Consider the following 22,454-nt stretch of genomic DNA (forward strand, 5'->3'; position numbering starts at 1 on the left):
AACAGGTTGCCCAGGGAGGTGGTTGAGGCCCCATCCCTCTAGGTATTCAAGGTGAGGTTCATCAGGGCACTGATCTAGTTGAGGATGCCCCTGCTTAATGCAGAGGGTTTTGGACTGGATGAGCTTTGGAGGTCCCCTCCAACCCAGACCATTCTGTGATTCTGTGAGCTGGGAAGCTTTCTGGTAACTGGTACATGATGCCTGCAGCACTACAATCCACGAGGGGGGGATATATTTAAATAATTACCTTTTCTGCTGAATGAAAACAACACCTTTTGGTCAAACACCAGAATTATGAAGCCAAAGCAAAATGGTATTTTAGTCTTTCACCAAAATTTGCTCCTGCACTACTTCCAGCCAGCTCTGTTTAGCCCTACGCTGCTCCACCAACACAAACCCAATCGATCCCATGTTGGTCAATGGCAGGACTGCTGCAACAGACACAAACATATTGACACTGGTATAGATTGAATGTGCTGCACCTACTCTGCCCAGGGAAGTGCTGGCTCCCCAGCCAGGAACACCTGTAGCCATGCCTCTACTGCCTGATTTTGTGTCTTTGTTGCTTCATCAGTGTAGTCTAGGCATGTACAGGCTGAGCACAGAGCAGATCCATTTGCAGGTTTCTCAGCTTCACTGGCCAGTAACAGAGACAGTTCTGATCAAAAGGCCATAATGGGAAGGAAAAGATCACATGGAAACAGCTGCTTTGCAGTGACTGAATTTCCTTGCAGACTAAACCCAGCACTTCCTGACAGGCTCCAACCATATGTATGTGGTTTTACACATTTGATCAGTTTGAGTGATTCTGGTGTCATCCAACCGGGGACACTTACAGGCAGCGCGAGAGATAAATGACCTTTTAACCGCATTTTATTCTGCCATATATGCATTGTTCTGCTGAAATAATTCATTGTATCCTAATGAAAGGAGCAGAGCTTATACCAGGAAGGAATGGATGCTCACTCCCCCTGATGGGTATTTATGTGCAGGGGTGGAGGGGCTGCAGTGGAGGATCTATTGTTAGCGCCTGAGCCCATTTTGTCTTCATTTCACACAATACGGGCGAACCGAGTGGTTTGTTGCGGGGGTATAATTGATCTATGGATGAAACAAATCAGCTTTGGAGCTAAGTGAGGAGATGAAGCAGTGGATAATCTCTAGTTTAAAACCAGCTGTTCTGCTGAGATCAAATGATTACCTTGGCACTGAAATGATTAGCTGACAAGGGAGCGCGTTTCAGCATCCGCTGTCATTACCGGACACCGCTGCGTAACCTCCGGCCACCGTGGGGCCGGGCACCCGAGCTAATTGACAGCACGGCTGGGATCAGCTGCCCTTTGCTAAATTGATGGACCTCACCTGGCCTCAATTACAAATATCAGCATTTTCAGGAAATAAATAGGCAGAGAAGGCAGGGAGAAAGATACCCAGCCACTGGCTGGGAAACTCCAGCAAATGGTTTTAGGTTTAAGCTGTGCAGACGCTTCTCTCGCTGCTCTCTACAGGAGTTTTAACACAGCCTAAATATTTGCCTATATTTCCCTCTTCTTGCATGTCTCTGACTGTTACAAAGAATGAAATTCAGCCCACCTCTTTTCACAGTGCCCTTCTGTAGGGATTCCTGCAGTGCTTGTTTTTAATGGGTTTCCCTGGCTTAGGCAAGATAAAGCAGGTACCACCTGCTCACAAGAACACCAGAAGAATGGGACAGAAATGCAGGGAGGACACAAGTCTGCAGCTGCCTCTTTTGTTATTTTTTTGCTTAATCACCCCCAGTGCTTCCAGCTACACCAGCCTTTTTCCATAGAACCTGAAGACAACCAAGCCTGCACAGCAGATGAAACCTCTTCACATGAGGAGGCCACAGAGACTGCCTACCACAGCACCAGAGATGTTCTGCACTGAGCTTCCCCAGCTTGGAGAGTTGGAGGGAAACCCAACTTCAGAGTGCATGTCACAGAATGAATGCTGGCAGTTGGAAGGGTCCTACCCCCCTGCCAAAGCAGGATCACCTAGGGCAGGCCACACAGAAACACATCCAGGCTGGCTTTGAGAGTCTCCAGAGACTTTGCTTCCCCTAAAAATTCCCAAGACTTCGAAGAAATTAAAGATGGTATTTAAGAAATGACAGCAATCAGTCAGACCCACCAGGTCAGGTTTTCCACACCCCTATCAAAGCAAGACAGCTCCTATCAACACATGCATTTCCTTCTAGCTGATCAGCACGTTGGAAAGGAAGCCAGCAATGCTTTCTGGCATAACCAAAGAGGTTACTTCACGCTTTTGCAGAGGCAGTTGTTAATTCCCTGATACTCATTATGGATTTCCCTTTCCAAGGCCTTTGCTCTGCACCACACTTTTGAAGGCTGAACTGTCATTATTACTCCTGAGGTAAGTATTACACAGGGTTGCTGCTCTCTGTTTCCAGCAGCAAGACAACGTGTCTCATCATCCCTTTCACTGTTTCTGGAGGGGAAGCCAATGAGTGCAGGGAATGGGGGGAGGTAGGGTAGGGTGTTGTCAGAGGCCCACCTCCAAACTCGACACAGGAGGTGTCCTGCTTTGTCTGAACCAGACACACAGGTGTGAAAAGGCTTTAAAGAAATTATGTTCTTTATCTCAAGCTTCTCCAATTGGAGGCAGCACCATACCTCCAGGCAGCCATGAGCATTACATGTCATCCACATCATTGATTCACATGTCCTCTGCATCAAGACACAGAATCATCAGCATGATTATGGAGAATTATAAAACCATTTATAATGTTTTCCAGCTTCTTTGGTGGCACTGTAGGATCCAAATCAATCCCCAAAACATCATACAAGTCCAAGTGCTGGGTGCTGCACTTTGGCCACAACAACCCCAGGCAGAGCTACAGGCTGGGGTCAGAGTGGCTGAGAGCTGCCAAACAGAGAGGGACCTGGGGGTGCTGGTTGACAGCAGCTGAATATGAGCCAACAGTGTGCCCAGGTGGCCAAGAAGGCCAACGGCATCCTGGCCTGCACTAGGAATAGTGTGGCCAGCAGGAGCAGGGAAGTCATTGTGCCCCTGGACTCTGCACTGGTTATGCAACACCTTGAGTCCTGTGTCCAGTTCTGGGCCCCTCAGTTCATGAAGGACATTGAGACACTTGAAGGTGTCCAGAGAAGGGCAAGGAGGCTGGGGAGAGGCCTTGAGCACAGCCCTGTGGGGAGAGGCTGAGGGAGCTGGGGTTGCTTAGCCTGGAGAAGAGGAGGCTCAGGGGAGACCTTATTGCCCTCTACAACTCACTGAAAGGTGGTTGTAGCCAGGAAGGGGTTGGTCTCTTCTCCCAGGCAACCAGCACCAGAACAAGAGGACACAGTCTCAAGCTGCACCAGGGGAAGTTTAGGCTGGAGGTGAGGAGAAAGTTCTTCCCAGAGAGAGTCGTTCGTCATTGGGATGTGCTGCCCAGGGAGGTGGTGGAGTCACCATCCCTGGAGGTGTTCAAGAGGGGATTGGATGTGGCACTTGGTGCCATGGTCTAGTCATGAGGTCTGTGGTGACAGGTTGGACTTGGTGCTCTCTGAGGTCTCTTCCAACCTTAGTGGTACTGTGATAAATCAGAATGAGTGGTGACACCAGGCTCTGGACACCATTCAAGTTCTCAGACCACTTTTATCCTATTCCAACTGAACAGCATTTACTTTGAGGGGCTGAATTCAGGCTCATTAAGAGCCTGAGCGTAAACTGTCTTAGGAAATGTGATTTTGGTATAACCTCTCTCTCCAGTGAGCAACATTAAGCTATCCCTATTTTTCTTCCTGCACAAAACAGCACAGGTTTGTCAAAATCAGCATGGTATTTCTACTTCACCTTTTGGCATTTTCAAGTGTATTATGCTCAGACAGTACCACAAAGCACTTCATCCCTCCTCTCTGGTAATGAGCCAATGACCACCAAAAGAGCAGAAGAAAGGCTCTGCACTAGTCAGTGCAGCATGCAGATGCTCTTACCCTTCTACTTAACTTCAAACACAAGTACCAGAAGTTGATGAGACCAGATGTGCTTAAGCACCTGCAGAAGCACTGCCTTGAACTAGGTCCTTGTTGCTTTAACCAAAACCTCTCAATCCCACCTTTCTGTGATGATGTTTGACACTGGGGACATTTCACCTGAGAAGGCACCAGTACTTAATTTCACTTCCCTGGGGATTCAGTGCTCAGAGCCAGCTTGCACCGGCCAGCAGCACGCAGAGGATGCTGCTAACAGACATATGCCTGCTGGCTGTTTGTTGGGCTGGGCAAACCCATTCCTCAACCCAAAAAACATGCTACTCCACTGGCCAGCTTCAGGCTCCCCACACCAGCCCCACACAATGAAGCTGCTTTCACTAGGTGACACCTTGTGACTGCTCCCCTGACATGCTACTGCTGAGGTGGATGCTCAGGAAGGCCAACTACTCCCTCGCCCCCAGACACCCCCAGTGTCTCCACAGGATGTCTGCAAGGCAGGGGGGACTGCAATTAGATGGGCCAGCACCAGGTTTGGGGTAGGAGTGTTGCTGCTGCTGAATGCTGCAATCTGCACAATCATGCTGCCCTTTCTGAACTCCAACAGCCCTCAGGCAGGCATCTACAGAAGAAACCTTTAAAAATTGATCTGGTTTAGCACAGAAATTGCTGGCTAAGCCTCCACCCGTCCCTCCGCTTCTCCACCTCTTGACACAGCTTCCAGCAAAAGACTTTGCTTTCCCTTTCATACAGCTTTTAACAGCAATTCAAGCCTACTGATCCAGGACTCCAAGTCACTGTATTACAATGCAAGATTATTCAGCTCTCTGATGGTTTGTTTAATTTCATTTTAATCCACAGCAAAACGGGATCGGAGGGAGGGAGCGCGGGCTGGCCTTAAAATTGGCAACCTATTGCCTAAATGCTCAGGAAAAACATCAAAGTGGAGTGTGAAACACTTCCACCTGGTGCAGGCTGCTGTACCACAATTCCAGCTGTAGCTATATGCCTGTCTAATACCCTGCCTGTGCCTCTCCACTTCAAGCTCTGCACCACAGAAAGTCTGGAGAAGAGAAGGCTCCGAGGTGACCAAACTGTGGCCTTCCAGGATCTGCAGGGGGCTACAAGAAGGCTGGGGAGGGACTGCTCAGGATCTCAGGGAGTGATAGGACTAGGGGGAATGGAATGAAGCTGGAGGTGGGGAGATTCAGGTTGGAGGGGAGGAGGAAGTTCTTCCCCATGAGAGTGGTGAAGCCCTGGAATGGGTTGTCCAGGGAGGTGGTTGGGGCCCTGTCCCTGGAGGTGTTTAAGCCCAGGCTGGATGAGGCTGTGGCCAGGCTGATCTAGTGTGAGGTGTCCCTGCCCATGGCAGCAGGGTTGGAACTAGATGATCCTTGTGGTCCCTGACTGATGCTATGATACTGGAGAGGGCAGGTGGACAAAGAGAAGAATAAAGAAACCTTAAAGACATCTGGGCAAAGCATGTCAGGGAGCAGCAGGAACGGGCAGAGCTTATGCCATCTAGCTAAGGCTAAGCTTTAGCTCACCATTTACACCAAATAACTTTTCTTTCCATGGCTGGGGGAAACCCACCCCCTTGCTGTACAACCTAACAAATCCCCTTAGCTCTTCAAAGCCTTTGCAACTACTTTTATTTTCTTTAATTCTGCTGTTCAGTTCACCTCCACTCCATTGTTTGCTTTGCTCCAGCTTCAGTCAGGGCAGCATCTCCAGTGGCATGGGTAGGGGGAGAAGTTTACACTTTCAGAAGGGCAGAATTGGTTTCTCTTGCCTAAAGGGAAGATCAGCTTCTAAGAGCAACAAGGCCTAACTAAGGAGGTTTGCATTCTGATTTCCAATAATGTCCTCCCCCCCACCCCCAGCAGCACCTTGATAGTACCCAGCACAGCAGCTTCTGGGTTCTGGCCTAGGCACAGGTATTTTACAGACATGCAGAGGCTGGCAGTGTCAAACCCCTTCCTGGAAGACACAAGCAAGAGTCTGGTGAGACAATAAACAATGGGGGGGAAATTATTGGTCTGTATTTAATTAACCAACAAAAAAAATATATAAATGAGAAAAGACACAAGGCTGGAGCCAGGAACTTCAACAGTTGCTGATGTTCATGTTAAGAATTCAGCTCCTGATCAGGGGGTTGGAGCAACTCTGCTATGCAGACAGCCTGAGGGAGCAGGGGGTGTTCAACCTACAGAAGAGAAGGCTCCAGGAAGACCTAAGAGCAACCTGCCAGTACCTGAAGGGGGCTGCAGAGACTGTTTGCAAAGGCCTGCAGGGAGGGGATGAGGGACAATGGCTCCAAACCAGAGCAGAGCAGATTTAGAATGGATGTGAGGAACAAGCTCTGCACCATGTGAGGGTGGTGCGACACTGGGACAGGTTGCCCAGGGAGGTGGTTGTGTCCCCTTCCCTGGAGATATTCAAGGTGAGGCTGGAGAGGGCTGTGGGCAGCATGATCTAGGTGGGGATGTCCCTGCTGACTGCAGAGGGGTTGGACTGGTTGAGATTTGGAGGTCCCTTCCAACCCAGAGCATTCTGTGATTCCATGGTTCTGTATTTTCCTTGGTGGATAAGACTCAAGAGCACCAAGACCAGCTGGAAAGTGCCACCATTTGGCCATGACATGTGGGCTGCTCAAGCACAGGTGAAAGTGGGTTGCACAGCAGACAAGTAAGGATGTAATGCTGGCCCAGGAGCAACACCAGACCACTGCACTGTAGCATGGGAAGAACGTTTACCTGCACCTCAAAGATTTCCAGCAGCCATTGCCCACTGTCCACCAGCACACACTGATCATGAAAGGATGGGCTGTCATCCTCATGAACCCCAAAATACAGCCTCATAGCAGGTTATTAGGAAGGGAATGAGTTCTGTGTTATAGGGGAGGAAGAGGGAAAGGTCTCACTGCCTATTGTTGATGCCAGGTAACTCAAGTGGAGGCACACATCTACTTCTCAGACTGCTGAACAGTTTGAACAAAGAGCCCCTAGACTGTTGGGGTGATGGCAGCCTTTGCCACCTCCTCTAAATGCTTTCTTCTATCATTAACATCCTTCCCACACTGCCCAGGCAGAGCTGCTCCCAAGTGGCACCTATCCACCACATTCAAGACCCTACCATGACGCTCCTTCATAAGCAGGCCCACTGGGCTTGCAGGCATCTCTGCAATACCCAAAAGCTTCTAGAGGGACTCAGGAAGTTCAGCAGGACCAAGAACAGACCCTCGCCTCATTTCATGAAGACCAGCAGTGTAGCCCCTGGCATGGGAGGAGCAACCCCCCATCTCTTCCCCAGTGCTCAAGTCTGCTTAACAGGACAGCTTTGCTGCAGCCAGCAAAAAGGGACAGCAAGTGAAAAGGATGCTACTGATCTCCAGCATGTATGCAGGCCTGGGTTATGCTGAATAATTTAAGCCAGGCTTCTTTTATCTCTCTCCTGCTCCAGAGTTGCTATCACTGCCATGCACACGAAGCAGATGGGCTTCCAAGACAGCTGGAGCTGGGGAGCCTCCTGTACAATGGGAGCTGAAAGGGAAATGCTGAAAGACAATTTAAAGAGACTCTTTAATCATCCTGGACTTCTAATCTTCACCTCTCATCTGCACATGTGATACAGCTGAAGGATGCTCCCCACAGCTGACAGCGACTCAGGCAGAGGCCATGAGAGAGCTGGGGAGGCTCTTGGGCACGGCAAACACGGTGAAGTGGGCACAAAGCCGCAGGTTGGGATCCATCCCCACATCCTCCCAGAGTCCCAGCAGGAAGCCTCTCTGAACTGCTCATCCATGGGTGCACATGTGTCAGTGAGGGCCTGTTGCCACCACCTGCCACTTACTCCTCACAGATGACAGCATGTGTTCGGTACAGCAAATCACTCCCGGGCCCGTGGACGCGAGGGAACGCAGCCATTCACGCCTCCAGCGGCTTTGGCAGCGCTCCCAGGAGCCAGCCCCGCAGCAGATGGCATGTGAGGAGCAGCTCGGTAGCATTCCCAGCAGGCACAGCCTCCCTTGGAAAAGGACATCATCTGCAGCCTTCCTCTGCCACAGCCTCCCCGAAGCATCACCTCATGGGGGTGGGAGGGGACGCAGCACCTGGCACCCACAGATGCATGAGGCCTCTTTACAGCCCCTCCCTGTGCCGCACCAGGAGCCACATCCCATGGCTCTCCTCAAAAACACAAGTGGGTACCTCGAGCTGTATCTTTCACACACAGCCACCAACAAGAATTGCCACAACTGATGTGCATCCATTTGGTCACACCTTGGCAAACTCAGCTCCAGGATTACTGGGCATTAATTCTCTTTGGTTGTCTTGCTGAAGCTAAACATTTAATTCAAGAGGAAGAGTATCAGCTTGCAGCATCTTGTGAGGGTAACAGGTGAGGTGCTGGAGTCTCATGCCTGGATGCATACCTGTGCAGCCTGTCCTAAGTGGATCTGCTTGAGCAGGGATCTTGGACTAGGTGATCTCCCTGGGTCCCTTCCCACTAACATTATGTGATTCTGTGATTAAGTTTCTCTTGGCCAAAGCAAAGCTCAAACTCCATTGCAGAGCTGATCTGGGGTGCTTGCTGGTGTGGGTAAGAAGGGGATGAGAGAGGGGAAAAAGAGGTTGAACAAGTGGGTTTTCCAGTTTTCTTTAGGGAGAGGATGTTGGCACCATGCATGGAGGAGAAAGGAGCCTCCTAGCCCAGTGATTCTGCCTGTTGCAATGCCCTGGGCAGCTGGGAGAAGTAAAAAGCCCAAGTCAAAAAGCAGCTGTGGGGACCTAGAAAAAGCTATAGCTGTGTAGAAGGATGAGCTTCTGGGTTGTAAACAGCATTGAAAACAGTCTGGGCAAGAGCTGGGCAGAAATGAGTTGCACAGCAAGCAAGGCCACAATGGCAGGGCAAGGAAGAGCGGGGAGGAGAAGAGAGGGCTTGGGGGTCACCCTGTGCTGACCTGCAGCTCCACAGAGGGATGGAGCAAGAAGCAGTCATCAAAGTGTTGGCATCAGGGCAGGCACAGGGAGACTGGCAGCTGCCTGGGCTTATTTGTGGCCCCAAGAAGGCAGGAGTGGCCAGGCACAAGGGGGAGATCTGGGCAGAAAGGCAGTGAGGGAGGCAGGTAGGAGGCTGGCAGTTACACAGGCAGCTTTCTGAGCAGAAGGAAGGGCAGATGTGAGCAGGGTCCCTCTGCTGTCACACTACACCTAGCAGAGGGGATACACCAGCAGCAGCTAGAGGCTTACACTGAAGAGGCCTCAGAAGAGGCACAGATGAGGTGGCACCATGTCTTGTACCTATCAAAAATGTGTTGAAGCTAGACAGGTTGGGAAGGGAGGAAGGGAGGCACAGGGGCTGCTAAGGGCAGCCTGTGGAGCTGCAAGGTCATACCTGCATGACAGCCACCTGACAGGGACAGCAGAGGAAAGCAGACACTGTAGAGATGTGGATGCTCTATCAGTGTAACACAGGGGGATAATCAATGAAAGCAGAAAAACAACTTAAAACCTCTAAATACATTTAGGCCAGGAAGCACTTGAGGCCTTTACCTACCTGCTGGGAGGCTCTGGGTTTGGTGGGGTAGGGATGGAGCTGAGTGAGATTACATTAGGGACTACATGGCTTCTGGCATTTGTCTTCACAGCAGGGACCAGCCACGGGCAGCCCAGGCACTGTCCCACATGTCAAGGGATAAGGGCAATGGAAACATGAGGTACCACAATAGCACCTGGCACTCAACTACTCACTGTGGCCACAGCGTGGGTTTCCCATGTCACTACCCACTTCTGAACACAGGAGAGGTCTGGAAGATCCCACAAATCCAGGCTGCTCCTCACCTTGGCAATCAATACTCCCTGGCCAGTTTGAGATCAGTTTAAGTTGCTGGGACTATTTTAAGGTCTTGTGTCTGCAAAAGCCATAGGAAATGGCAGAAGCAGCTGTCCTCCCAGAGGAGAGCTGGGTCACACAACACATCCAACACAGCTGGCAGCTGATCAGGGGTGGCATAAAACATCTTGTCCATGGCAGGAGCACAGCCTGGCATGCCTCCTGTGACCCACCCAGCAGAGCAGTTGTGTTTATTGCTGTGTGCACAGGGTGCCCTAGCCAGGTTTGCACAGCAAGCTGGAGGTGTCCTCTTCCATGTGGCATGCACAGCCCTGCAGCTCAGACTGCTGCTGGCAACAGCACTTGGCTATTTGTGCTTCATCTTCTAATGGATGAGGTCCTGGGAGGGCAATTACAAATACATAAACACATGTATTTGATTTCCAGGTCTGTCATTACCTGGAGGCTACTTTGCCTTTCACTAGCCAAGAACAAAACACAAGCTGGTGAGGCTGTCCAGACACAGCTCACTGTGGGACAAATGCTACAGGGCAGCTTTGCTCAGTGAACCCCCCTCAACCCCTCCACCCCATGCTGGTGTAGAGCCAGGCTACAATGATTTCCATCACTCCTGGGGAAAATCTCCCTCCATGCAGGCATAGCCACCCTGTAGCCTCTCTTTCTGGGGGCCTCCTGACAGGCACTACTGCACTCCCTTCCTGCTGAGCTGGGACCCTATGGAAGCCCATCAGCTGGGAATTAAGATACCTTTTTGCTACAGAAGAGCATGCAGGGCTGTGCTGCCAGACCTTCAGGAGCCACACATATCAGCACAGTGCTCTGCTGAGCAAGCTGGCCAAGACAACAGCCTCCTGACTCGGCACTCCCCTTCCCAACAGGTCTGCCCAGGCTGCAGGCTCCCTCATGTCTCCATTGAGATCTGTCTCCAGAGCTTTCAGAAGGGTCTACTTAGACCTGCTTTACTATAAAAAGACCAAAAAGCTTGGGGTGGGGGAAAAATATTGCAGGTTTTGGTGGTTTTTGTTGCTTGTTTGGGGGTTTGGGGTGGGGTGGGTTTTTTTGTTTGTGTTTTTGAAGACCAGAAGCATCTCTGAATGCCTGAGGGGCAGGCAGCATAGTTTGCAGGCAGCAGGGTTTGCAGCCAGCTCTTCCCATGGCTGCTCTGGCAGATCTCCTGCCTTGGAGGGGTCTGCCTGCCAGAGGCTCCTCCAAGCCTATTACACAACCAGCAGCAAAAAAAACATAAACTCCAAATGCCCAAAATTCCATTAATATAAAGAGGGTGGTAAGGAAAGTGCCAAGTATGGATTGGCAGTGGTTTTCACCAAGCACAGGGTTATGCTTGCTGACACAGGGAGGAAGGGCTTCTACATCTTTGCAGTAACTGCAGTGGCTGTAAAGCTGCCCCAGGCAGCACCACTCAGTTAAAAGGTAGGCAGATAACTCCTAGAATGGCCCAGGTTGGAAGGCACCTCAGAGACCATCCACTCCAACCTCCCTGTCAGGGCAGGGATGCCTCTCAACTAGACTTAGCTGCCCAAGGCCCCATCCAACCTGGCCCTGAACACCCCCCAGGAAGAAGGCATCCACAACCTCCCTGGGCAATCCACTCCAGAGTCTCACCACCCTCATACTGAAGAATTTCTTCCTCAGATCCCATCTAACCCTGTTCACCCTCAGCTTCAAACTATTCCCCTTGGCCTGCCTCGAGACACCCTCATGAAGAGTCCCTCTGCAGCCTTCTTGTAGGTTCCCTTCAGGAACTTCAGGGCCACGAGGATGATCAGAGGGCTGCAGCACCTCTCCTGTGAGGACAGACTGAAGGAGTTGGGGCTGTTCAGTCTGGAGAAGAGAAGGCTCCGAGGTGACCTCATTGTGGCCTTCCAGGATCTGAAGGGGGCTCCAAGAAGGCTGGGGAGGGACTGCTCAGGATCTCAGGGAGTGATAGGACTAGGGGGAATGGAATGAAGCTGGAGGTGGGGAGATTCAGGCTGGAGGGGAGGAGGAAGTTCTTCCCCATGAGAGTGGTGAAGCCCTGGAATGGGTTGTCCAGGGAGGTGGTTGGGGCACTGTCCCTGGAGGTGTTTAAGCCCAGGCTGGATGAGGCTCTGGCCAGGCTGATCTAGTGTGGGGTGTCCCTGCCCATGGCAGGAGGGTTGGAACTAGCTGATTCTTGTGGTCCCTTCCAACCCTGACTGATACTAAGATACTATGATACTGGAAGGCAGCTCTAAGATCCCCATGAAGTCCTCCCCTCTCCAGGCTGAACACCCTCAGCCTGTCCTCATAGCAGAGGTTTTCTAGCCCTTGCATCATCTTTGTGGCCTCCCTCTGGACTCACTCCAACAGTTCCATCCCTTTTTTATCATGGGGGCCAGAAAATAGCCATAGGCTGACCATAAAAACTATTTTCCATCTAATTGTTTATGAGAGATGAAAATAAGGTTAAAAAAAATATATCCCAAACCAAACCCAGGAAAGACTAAAAATGAATACCAAATAGAGGAGGTACCACAGGAACAGAGGGAGAAACTTTTTTTCACTGTGAGGGTGACAAAGCCCTGGAATGGGCTGCCCAGGGAGGCAGTTGCCAGTGTAGCTGTGGCCAGGAGTGCTACAGAGACTCCAGAGAGGTAAATAAAAGAAGAATTTATAAAGCCCTGCTAGATCATTTTCAAGGCTGTTGATTGCAGTCAGACATAAGTTCCACGATCATTTGGGAGAGTTATGGCAGGGAGCAGCACAGAATTTTGGTCATGCCTGCAAAAATAAATAATCTGAATTGGTTAAATAAAATCCAGGCATGAGAAGACAATTTACTGACTCCCTGAAAGGCTGGGGATGGGCCAGAGGTAACTCTCGTTTAGCAAGTGTGTTTTAACAGGCAGAGTGCTTGCTGCAGATTGCTTTGTGATGTACCAATTGTCTATTTTACTTGGAAAATTGAATACAAAGATGCTGGTAAGAAATGAGAACTGTTCACAATGCAGTCAGCTTGGCCAAGTGACACTCAATAGGCTCCTGCTTACTGCATCCAGTTCTGGGCCCCCCAGTTTAAGAAAGATGTGGAGATGCTGGAACATGTCCAGGGAAGGGCAACAAGGCTGGGGAGGGGCCTGGAGCACAGCCCTGTGAGGAGAGGCTGAGGGAGCTGGAGGTGTTTAGCCTGCAGAAGGGGAGGCTCAGGGGAGACCTCATTGCTCTCTACAGCTGCCTGAAGGGAGGCTGTAGCTGGGTGGGGGTTTGGTCTCTTCTCCCAGGCACCCAGTGACAAGATGAGAGGACACAGTCTCAAGCTGAACCAGGGGAGGTTTGGGCCAGATGTGAGGAAGAAATTCTTCCCAGAAAGAGAAATTGGCCATCGGGATGTGCTGCCCAGGGAGGTGGTGGAGTCACTGTCCCTGGAGGTGTTAAAAAGCAGCCTGGATGAGGGACTTAGTGCCATGGGTGAGTTGATTAGATGGTGTTGGGGGATAGGTTGGACTTGATGGTCTCAAAGGTCTTTTCCAACCTGGCTGATTCTGTGTGATTCTGAAACCAGTTGTTTGCAGCTTGAACCAGTTCACAACCTGAGCTGCCCAATAGCTTTTATTTTTTCCTGAAATCCAAGTCTCAGCTCTAGCCTTGACAAGACTTAAGCTACACACCAGCTCAACCAGCTTTTCTAGTCCCATGCAGCAAGGTCTAGTGCAAGATGTTGGCCCATGCATTTAGTTGAAGGACACCAGTGGGCTGGGAAGCAGTGGGGGATGGAGCCTGACCTCTTCCTGCAGTCACAACCAACTTGCTACATGAGCCTGGACCTGTGGCAGGGACACAGAAGCTCTTGGGGTGTTTTCCACCCAATTATTTGTCTTGCCTGGTTCAATCATGGTGCTGGAAATAGTAAGTGCCTTTCTCTACACTTGCAGTGCCTGTGGCAGTGGAGAGCCTGCCTTGGCCACAACAGGCAGGAATACAGGACATTTACCCAAGCCTACTGTCATTGCCAAAGCTGGCGGTGGTGGAACCCACCCCAGTGAACATCTTCTGTGTGTAAGCTGAGCCTCAGAAGAATTCCAAAGCAAACCAGCTATCAGCCTGCAGGCAGGAGAGCTTGCCTTGCCCAGCACTCAGGCCTGAACACACTTTTTCCTTCATCAGGCCTCCTGCTGTGGCCACGGTACAGGGAAGCACCAAGCAGCAGGAACAGGACTGATGGAGCTGCAGGGTGGTAGGTACAGAGAAGAGCTTCATGTTGCAATAGCTCATCCTCCTCTTGGCCACCCACAGGCAAGCAATACCAAGACTGCAACACAACCAGGAGCAAAAATAAAATGCATATAATGAAAGCATCAGATCTATGCTGCTGTTCTGAGCACATCTGAGAAGGTTGGGTTAAAAAACCACCAGAAACATGCAATCCCTTCCTGCATAAATGAAGCTCCCTTGAACCTCAAAGCCAGGCACTTGCAGGCCTGGAAGCTTAAGTGGTTGAGCACTTCATTCAGGTGACAGGCAGCCCTTTTTAGTCATCACCATCAGATATCCAGAGAGCTAACTCATAGGCATAAAGCAAATCTACTTAGAGAATAAATGTCTAAATAAATATGAGAGATGGGATGATGATCTTTTAATGCTCCTCTGCAGGGTAAATAAAATTACAGGCTTTTTTTCACTTCAATTTGTTTATCATTGCATGATAAAAAGGCTCAGCATGCCTAGCTCACTAGGCCTTCTCTCATTCCAGCAGTGAGAAGCTGCCCAGCTAAGCTGAGCACTAATGACGAGGCAGGAGGGCACACAACGCCACAGCACCCATCAGCCAGGCACACAGACAACCCGAGGGTGCACCAGCTGCCCATCTGAAGTTCATTGGGCACATGAAGAGGCAATTTCTGCATCAGAATCTAAAGAAAATGGGAGCAGGCTGGAGGAGCATCAACTTGCAGGACGAATTCGCCATATTTAAGCCTAAGAGAGACAAAGAACCTTTCTTTCAGTTATCTCCCATCTGCCACCTTCATTTGGCCATTACACCCATTTTTAAAGTGATAAATCAAGTGATGCTGCCAAGCTAATGAAGGCTGAATTATCAGCATAAATATGCCAACATTTATTTATTTATTTGCCTCTGCTAGAACATGTTCTCCTCTCCTTGCTTTTCTAGTTTAATGACTGCAATTTATCATACTAACTAGACTTCCAGTTTGCTGGGGTTGGTTTCAAGATCTGCTTTTTGCTGAGACATCTGCGAGAGGGGCAAGAAAAGTAAGGAAACTAATTAAAAAGTGAGAGTAGCTGCCACCCCAAAGTACAAGTGACCAAACCACCTTCGTTTGCTGCATGAGACTCCTCTTCTTTCCTGATTCCAATGCCCCCTTTCCACCAACAATTCACTTTGCTGATGGTAGCTTTCCACAAGGAACGTAACTCCTCCAATTGCCACGCAATTTGTGTTCCCTACCTACCAACAGAATGGAATGGAATGGAATGGAATGGAATGGAATGGAATGGAATGGAATGGAATGGAATGGGATAGAATAGAATAGGATAGAATGGAATGGAATGGAATGGAATGGAATGGAATGGAATGGAATGGAATGGAATGGGATGGAATGGGATAGGATAGAATGGAATGGAATGGAATGGAATGGAATGGAATGGAATGGAATGGAATGGAATGGAATGGAATGGAATAGAATAGACCAGGTTGGAAGAGACCTTCAAGATCATTACGTCCAACCCATCAACCAATCCAACACCACCTAAACAACTAACCCATGGCACCAAGCACCCTATCAAGTCTCCTCCTGAACACCTCCAGTGATGGTGACTCCACCACCTCCATGGGCAGTCCATTCCAATGGGCAATCACTCTCTCTATGTAGAACTTCTTCCTAACATCCAGCTTAAACCTCCCCTGGTGCAGCCTGAGACTGTATCCTCTTGTTCTGGTGCTGCTTGCCTGGGAGAAGAGACCAACATCCACCTGTCTACAACCTCCCTTCAGGTAGTTGTAGAGAGCAATAAGGTCTCCCCTGAGCCTCCTCCTCTCCAGGCTAAGCAACCCCAGCCCCCTCAGTCTCTCCTCATAGGGCTTGCATTCCAAACCCCTCACCAACTCTGTTGCCCTTCTCTGGACACCTTCCAGCAAGTCAACCTCCTTCCTAACCTGAGGGGCCCAGAACTGGACACAGTACTCGAGGTGTGGCCTAACCAGTGCAGTGTACAGGGGCAGAATGACCTCCCTGCTCCTGCTGGCCACACTCTTCCTGATGCAGGCCAGGATGCCATTGGCCCTCTTGGCTGCCTGTGCACACTGCAGGCTCATGTTCAGCCTACCATCGACCAGCACCCCCAGGTTCCTCTCTGCCTGGCCGCTTTCCAGCCACTCTGACCCCAGCCTGAGGCATAAAGAGGAAGAAAAGCTGAAGCAGATGAACCATCAGTGATGAATTCCAGCCATGCACGATGGCCCAGTCAGGGGCTTCGGGGGGCACTAGTAATCCCAGCAATGCCCGAATCCCTGCACGGATCCTGCTCCCACAGGAGGTTATCTAGCTGCTGCCTAAGGCGGTGTGAAACGCTCGTCCAGCTGCACCAAGGCTGTATCTGTTTCAGAGCCCAGGCATATGTGTTTTCCCCACCTGCCACAACTGTGAAATGTATAGATAGCATCTACTTCCTAGGCATTTGTCGCTCAAATTAACAGGCAACCTGTTAGTCTGACTGCAATTAGCACCCTAGACTTTGCTCCAGACATAGCTGGTAGCTGAGATTTGCTCACAGCTCCCTCAGCAGCCCGGTGGAGCCTCCGAGTAACACAGGTCAATGTATAGAGTGGAAATCCTCTGAAATCCCCAACAACTTTAACATGAAGCAAAGCTAAGCAGGCTGCTGGAGAATCTGCCTCTGTTAGCCCCTGGAATGGCAAGCTGCCATTTGTGCAGACTGAAGTGGAGCGTGAGGGCCGAGCGTAACACAACCTGCTGAGCTGGGTCCGGCCGCTCGCTTCCTGCTGCCGGATGCAAGCCCCGCTGCTGCTGCTCACTGCGTGCTGCTGGGAGCATTCCAGCTGCATACAGAAACACACCCCGAGACCCCGCAGCAGCACTCTGTGTGCGAGCACGCAAGACACGCCACAGGACAGCAGCAGTGTAAACCATCCTCTGTGCCATGGCAACCACACTGCCACAGGCTGCCTTTCCTGCTGCGGGCCTCACACCTACCTACCGCTTTCTTCCATGCTGCAGACACATCACCTGCAGCATCCTCATACGCCCCCCCCTAAGTACACTGCATCAATCATCTACTGCGACACTTCCTCAAGCATCATCAGTTTTGGAACATTAAATAGTGGTGGGCTTAAATTCTTGTAATTCAGCACTCACCTGTGTGGCTGCTAGCACTTTCACAGACAGCCACAAGGAGATGCCCCTTCAGAAACCCCGAAGCATAATGATTACTCAAAAGCTCACACAAGAAGGGGTGAGAGAGCATACAACCCAGGTACCACAGTGGGCAGACAGCCTTCATCTATCACAGACTTTCTCCTGGGTGCTGGAGATTCAGTCAGGCTCCTAACTCCAGTCCTGTACATACAGAGGGTTTTATGCTTTCTTGAGCAATCACTTTTATGTCCCTTAAATGCTCCACAAGCACTGCCCCAGTTCTTCCCTTGCTTAGCCTATCAGTCAGTCCATGCACAGCGCTTCACCAAGATTAGCCTCTCCAAGCCTTCAGTGCTTATCTCCATGACTTTTCTAAACCCTACCTTGACTGCTCTGTAGGCAGCACAGGGGATAGAGACCTGTGTGGGGCCCTCCTTCTGCATAGTGACAGGGCTTTTTCCCTCGAGCCCTGGATCAGTCTAAACGATGTGCACTCAGAGCATCTGCCACAGCAACGGCACTGATGTTCTTCTCTGCACTTCTCTGACAGTTTATTGTCCTCTCATATTGCAGTGGAGCCGGTGGGAAAGAGACCTGTGCTTCTCCAGCCCAGCACCGGTAGCTACTGCCCTGAACACGAAGCTGTAAGGAAAGAAGCAGGCTGCTTACCCTCAGGAAGGAGAGGTCCCTGTTGTGCTCGATGCTGGTGATTTCCAGGTTGCCCATAACTACCTCGCAGTTCTCATAGTACTTGCGCAGAGCCCGGTACTGCTGCTCCAGGTCAGAGAGGGAGCTCAGCTTGTTCTCGGTGCCAGCACACACTGCGAGAAACCACAGGACAGACAGGATGAGTGTGGAAGAGTGGCACAGGGGAAGAGAAGGAAATAAAGCAATACAGGTAATGGTAACACAAATCCTGAGCGATTCACGAGACTGAGGCCGCCACAAAACCCCAGCAGAGGCGACCCGAATAGGAAGGCACAAATATGGCCCATGACCATCCCGGCAGTTTAACTGCACCTCACCAACTGGGATGAAGCACTGGCATTTACCAGCAAAGGCAGACAGGCTGAATGTGCAGAAAATGCAGGGAAAAGGCAAAATTAGTTGACTGCAGCATCTGGAGGGCCAAACCCAGGCCAAACCCAGAGAGGGCCCTACAGGTTTTGCTAATGACAGAAATGCTGAGGAGAGGTGTCAATGGCATACTGAGGAATGTAAGGCTGCAGAAAGCTGTGTATCCAAGCTGGCCTGGGGAATAGAATAGAATAGAATAGAATAGAATAGAATAGAATAGAATAGAACAGAACAGAATAGAATAGAACATAATAGAATAGAATAGAATAGAATAGAATAGAATAGAATAGAATAGAATAGAATAGAATAGAATAGAATAGAATAGAATTAACCAGGTTGGAAGAGACCTTCGAGATCATCATGCACATTTTCCTTACTCACCTATGCTCAGAAAGGTCTGTTGGGCAAGCCAAGAACAACCTGACCAGATGGCTTATACCCAACACTGTGTTTCCCATCACTTCCCTGAAGGCCCCAGCTCTTCCCAGCTTCATGCAATTAAACAGGAAAAAGAGAACAGCAAAAGCCATGCTGCCTTTCCACAAGCCACCACAGAATGGACAGATGAGTTAGAAAACAGCATCCTAAGTCAGTTTTCAGGAGATGCCCTATAATATTGTGCCACTCTGCTCTACATTATGCAGTCCAGTTCAAAGCCACTGCAGACTCACAGCTGAGGCTATCAGCCTGCTGTGCACCGAGCAAACCCAAAACCAAACATAGGGAAGAAACACAGCAGTGGTGTTCTATGGCAGCAGCTTTTCACCCAGCCTGCCAGGACAGCACTGCTACACAAATGGTCAAACGTGGGCTGGGCTTTTTTGGAGGGGCGTGTGTGTGTGTGTGCACTCACTTGGCCACTTAATCAGCAGCTCATGGGTTGCTCTTATCTGCAAATAAATGAATCTGAATCACAGCATCACAGTATCACCAAGGTTGGAAGAGACCTCAAAGATCATCAAGTCCAACCTGTCACCACAGACCTCACGACTAGACCATGGCACCAAGTGCCACGTCCAATCCCCTCTTGAACACCTCCAGGGATGGTGACTCCACCACCTCCCCAGGCAGCACATTCCAATGACAAACAACTCTTTCAGTGAAGAACTTTCTCCTCACCTCCAGCCTAAACTTCCCCTGGTGCAGCTTGAGACTGTGTCCTCTTGTTCTGGTGCTGCTTGCCTGGGAGAAGAGACCAACCTCCTCCTGGCTACAACCTCCCTTCAGGTAGTTGTAGACAGCAATAAGGTCTCCCCTGACCCTCCTCTTCTCCAGGCTAAGCAACCCCAGATACTCTCTTCATACCTCTGCCCATCAAGCAGGTGAACACCATGATGACCATCTTCAGTTTCACCTCAACCAGGTGCTGCATAAACTCTGGCACCAACCCTTCTTGCCATGGACACAGCATACTTTGCTTTACTGTGTTTGTCATCTTCTGATAGGTCTTCACCAGGTCATAGTTGATACAGCCAGGCTGGATAGCATCAATTAAATCCACCACTGCCAAGCTTGTGCTGATGGCCTTGTCCTTGACGTCCTGCATGGAGGTGGACTTGCCAGCTTCTTTCAGGGTCTGGTTCACCCAGCTGACCATAATGCCATCATTTGCTTTCTGACCATATCTCCAAGCTCTGGGAAGGGGCAGTCTATTACGCAAAACATGTGCCAGACAAGAGCAGCATCTCTGGAGCCATTCCCACTCCTGGAGATCAATACAAACAAAACTCTCCACGACTGGAGGCATAATCAGTAAAATTACCTAAAATAAGCTCTTTTGAGTGATGTGGGTCCAATTTTTTTTAAATACCAAAAGTAATTAGCTTTTTGAGAAGCACTATTACTGACTGTTTACTTACTACACCTCCTGCCTTTTTCGTTGTAATAGAAATGGGAACAGTTCTCATCTCTGCTCTCTGCGCTGCAGAGCAATCTGCTCTTGTGCCAGGGTGATTGGAGCTTCAAGCAGCCTCTTGGCAAAGGGTTTCGGGTGGCAGCCAAAAACCCACCAGCTGCTCAAGGTTTTCTCCCAAGGAAGCACCCTCTGCCCTAAAAATGGCAGCAAAAATCTGTTCCTCCTGATCTGTAACTCCCCAACGGGAAGAGATAGCAGGGGCTGGTTTCACAGTGAGCCATTCAGAGGATGGTTTTATCAGATTACTTTCAGGGATTGTGTTTCCAGTGGCCAAAGAGCACACACCAAAGCTGAGCAGGGACTTCATAGGACTGAAGCTGCAAATACACATTTGGTCTAGTTACCAAAGGAAATGCTCTAAGGGATTTTATTATTGTTAATATTACTTTATTTCCTTCTGTGCTGGGGTAAAAGTATAATTTCCAAGTCCTTCTTAAGTTGAAACTTAACAAACTTGGAATCTTTGACATATATTCATTAGACTGTGTTGCAAACCCCCCAGATTGGCTGGGTTTGCTCAGGAGTAGGGGAAAAAAACAACCCCTACCACCTCATTTCAAAGCTTAATTTAAAGGACCAACATAAGCAGCTTGATGTTTTTCTTGTGGAACCTCACCTAGAGTAAAGCATACCTAAACAAGATGTTATTCTTAATACCTGTAATAGTCATTTGGGGGGGATTCCCCAGATGGAAAGACATGGTCCCACTGGGACTTGACATAGGTCTTCTGGACTGGGAACTCCTGGAAGAATCAGGCACTGCCAGCAGGGGATGGCACATCTTGCTTTTTGAAATACACAGCCCTGGTGAGACCCCACCTGGAGTACTGTGTCCAGTTCTGGAGCCACTATTATAGGGAAAGACCTGGAATGTGTCCAGAGAAGGGCCACAAGGATGATCAGAGGACTGGACCTCCTCTGCTGTGAGAGAAGACTGAGAGAGTTGAGGTTGTTCAGTCTGGAGAAGAGAAGGCTCCAAGGAGACCTTCTTGTGGCCTTCCAGTATCTGAAGGAGGCTACAGAAAAGCTGGGGAGGGACTTTTTAGGTTGTCAGGGAGTGATAAGACTGAGGGGAATGGAGCAAAACTACAAGATTCAGATTGGATGTCAAAAATAATTCCTTCCCCATGAGGGTGGTGAGACCCTGGAACAGGTTTGCCCAGGGAGACGGTGAAAGCCCCAGGGTTTTAAAGCCAAGATTTTAAGGCCAGGCTGGATGTGGCTTTGGGCAACCTGATCTACTGTGAGGTGTCCCTGCCCATGGCAGGGGGGTGGGAACTGGGTGATCCTTCCAGCCCTGACAATTCTATGATTCTATCCTCATATTTAAAGTTTCACTGGGGATAAGACCACAATCTGCCCTACAAGCAGCTCCACCCTCCTGGGCACCACGCTCCTGTCCGGGCCAGGAGGTGGACGAAAATGCTTGCTACCAATGACAAAATTGGTTTGTTTGCTCCTTCATTACGTGCAGCAGCCTCCATCCAACAAGCCTGACGGTGTTTCCAGCATTGTTCTGTCTTAAGCTCTGGAGGACTAATAAATAATTTCTGTTTCGTTTTGCAATCAGTGCTGAGGATCAACACAGATCAGAAAACAATTCCGGCAGCTCAGCTAATAAAGCTACACCGCAGCACTGCTAATGCTGCACACCCACCAAACGTCTCCCACAAGCTAATTTAGCCATTTGTTGCTGTAAGGAGGCACAACACCTGCAGCCTGCTCTTGCAAGAGGATTCAAGGAGGAGGAAGCCAGCCCAGATGTCATCTGGGGCTGCAAATTTTGTTTGAGTGCAAGTAATTTTGTGCATGCAAACCACTGCAGGCACTATCAGGTTTTGATGCTGCTATGGAAGTCAATTCTTTCAGATGAACAAAGAAGTAATGTTGATACCTTACATTTAGCTCAGTAATTGCCAGCATTTAATTTCTGTCTTACAAAAAGAACTATCCTCTGTTACACGAAACATCTCCGTGTTCCAGGTTACACCTGAGCCTCTGCTGTCTGCCTGTGGAGACCTCATCCAGCTCTCTACAGCTCCCTGGAGGGAGGCTGGAGCGAGGAGGGGGCAGCCTCTGCTCCTTGGTGGCAAGGGACAGGAGCACAGGAAAGGGTTCCAAGCTACACCAGGGGACACTCAGGTTGGATGCTAGGAAATATTTCTTGCCAGAGAGGGCTCTCACACATTGGAATGGTCTGCCCAGGACAGTACTGGAGTCACCATCCCTAGAGGTGTTAAAACAGCCTTGGAGCTGGTGCTT

General features: G+C 49.9%; 1 protein-coding gene across 1 annotated transcript in view; it reads right to left on the minus strand.

The window, feature by feature from the left end:
* The window catches only part of ERBB4 (erb-b2 receptor tyrosine kinase 4), a 747,707-nt gene that overhangs the window by 453,258 nt on the left and 271,995 nt on the right, over positions 1 to 22,454 (minus strand). The window contains exon 2 of the mRNA XM_054177007.1: positions 17,870 to 18,021. Within this exon, the coding sequence (XP_054032982.1) occupies positions 17,870 to 18,021 (152 nt within the window). The remainder of the gene's footprint in view (positions 1 to 17,869; positions 18,022 to 22,454) is intronic.

This window comes from Dryobates pubescens, chromosome 37 (genome assembly GCF_014839835.1).
Source record: "Dryobates pubescens isolate bDryPub1 chromosome 37, bDryPub1.pri, whole genome shotgun sequence".
Classification (NCBI taxonomy): domain Eukaryota; kingdom Metazoa; phylum Chordata; class Aves; order Piciformes; family Picidae; genus Dryobates; species Dryobates pubescens.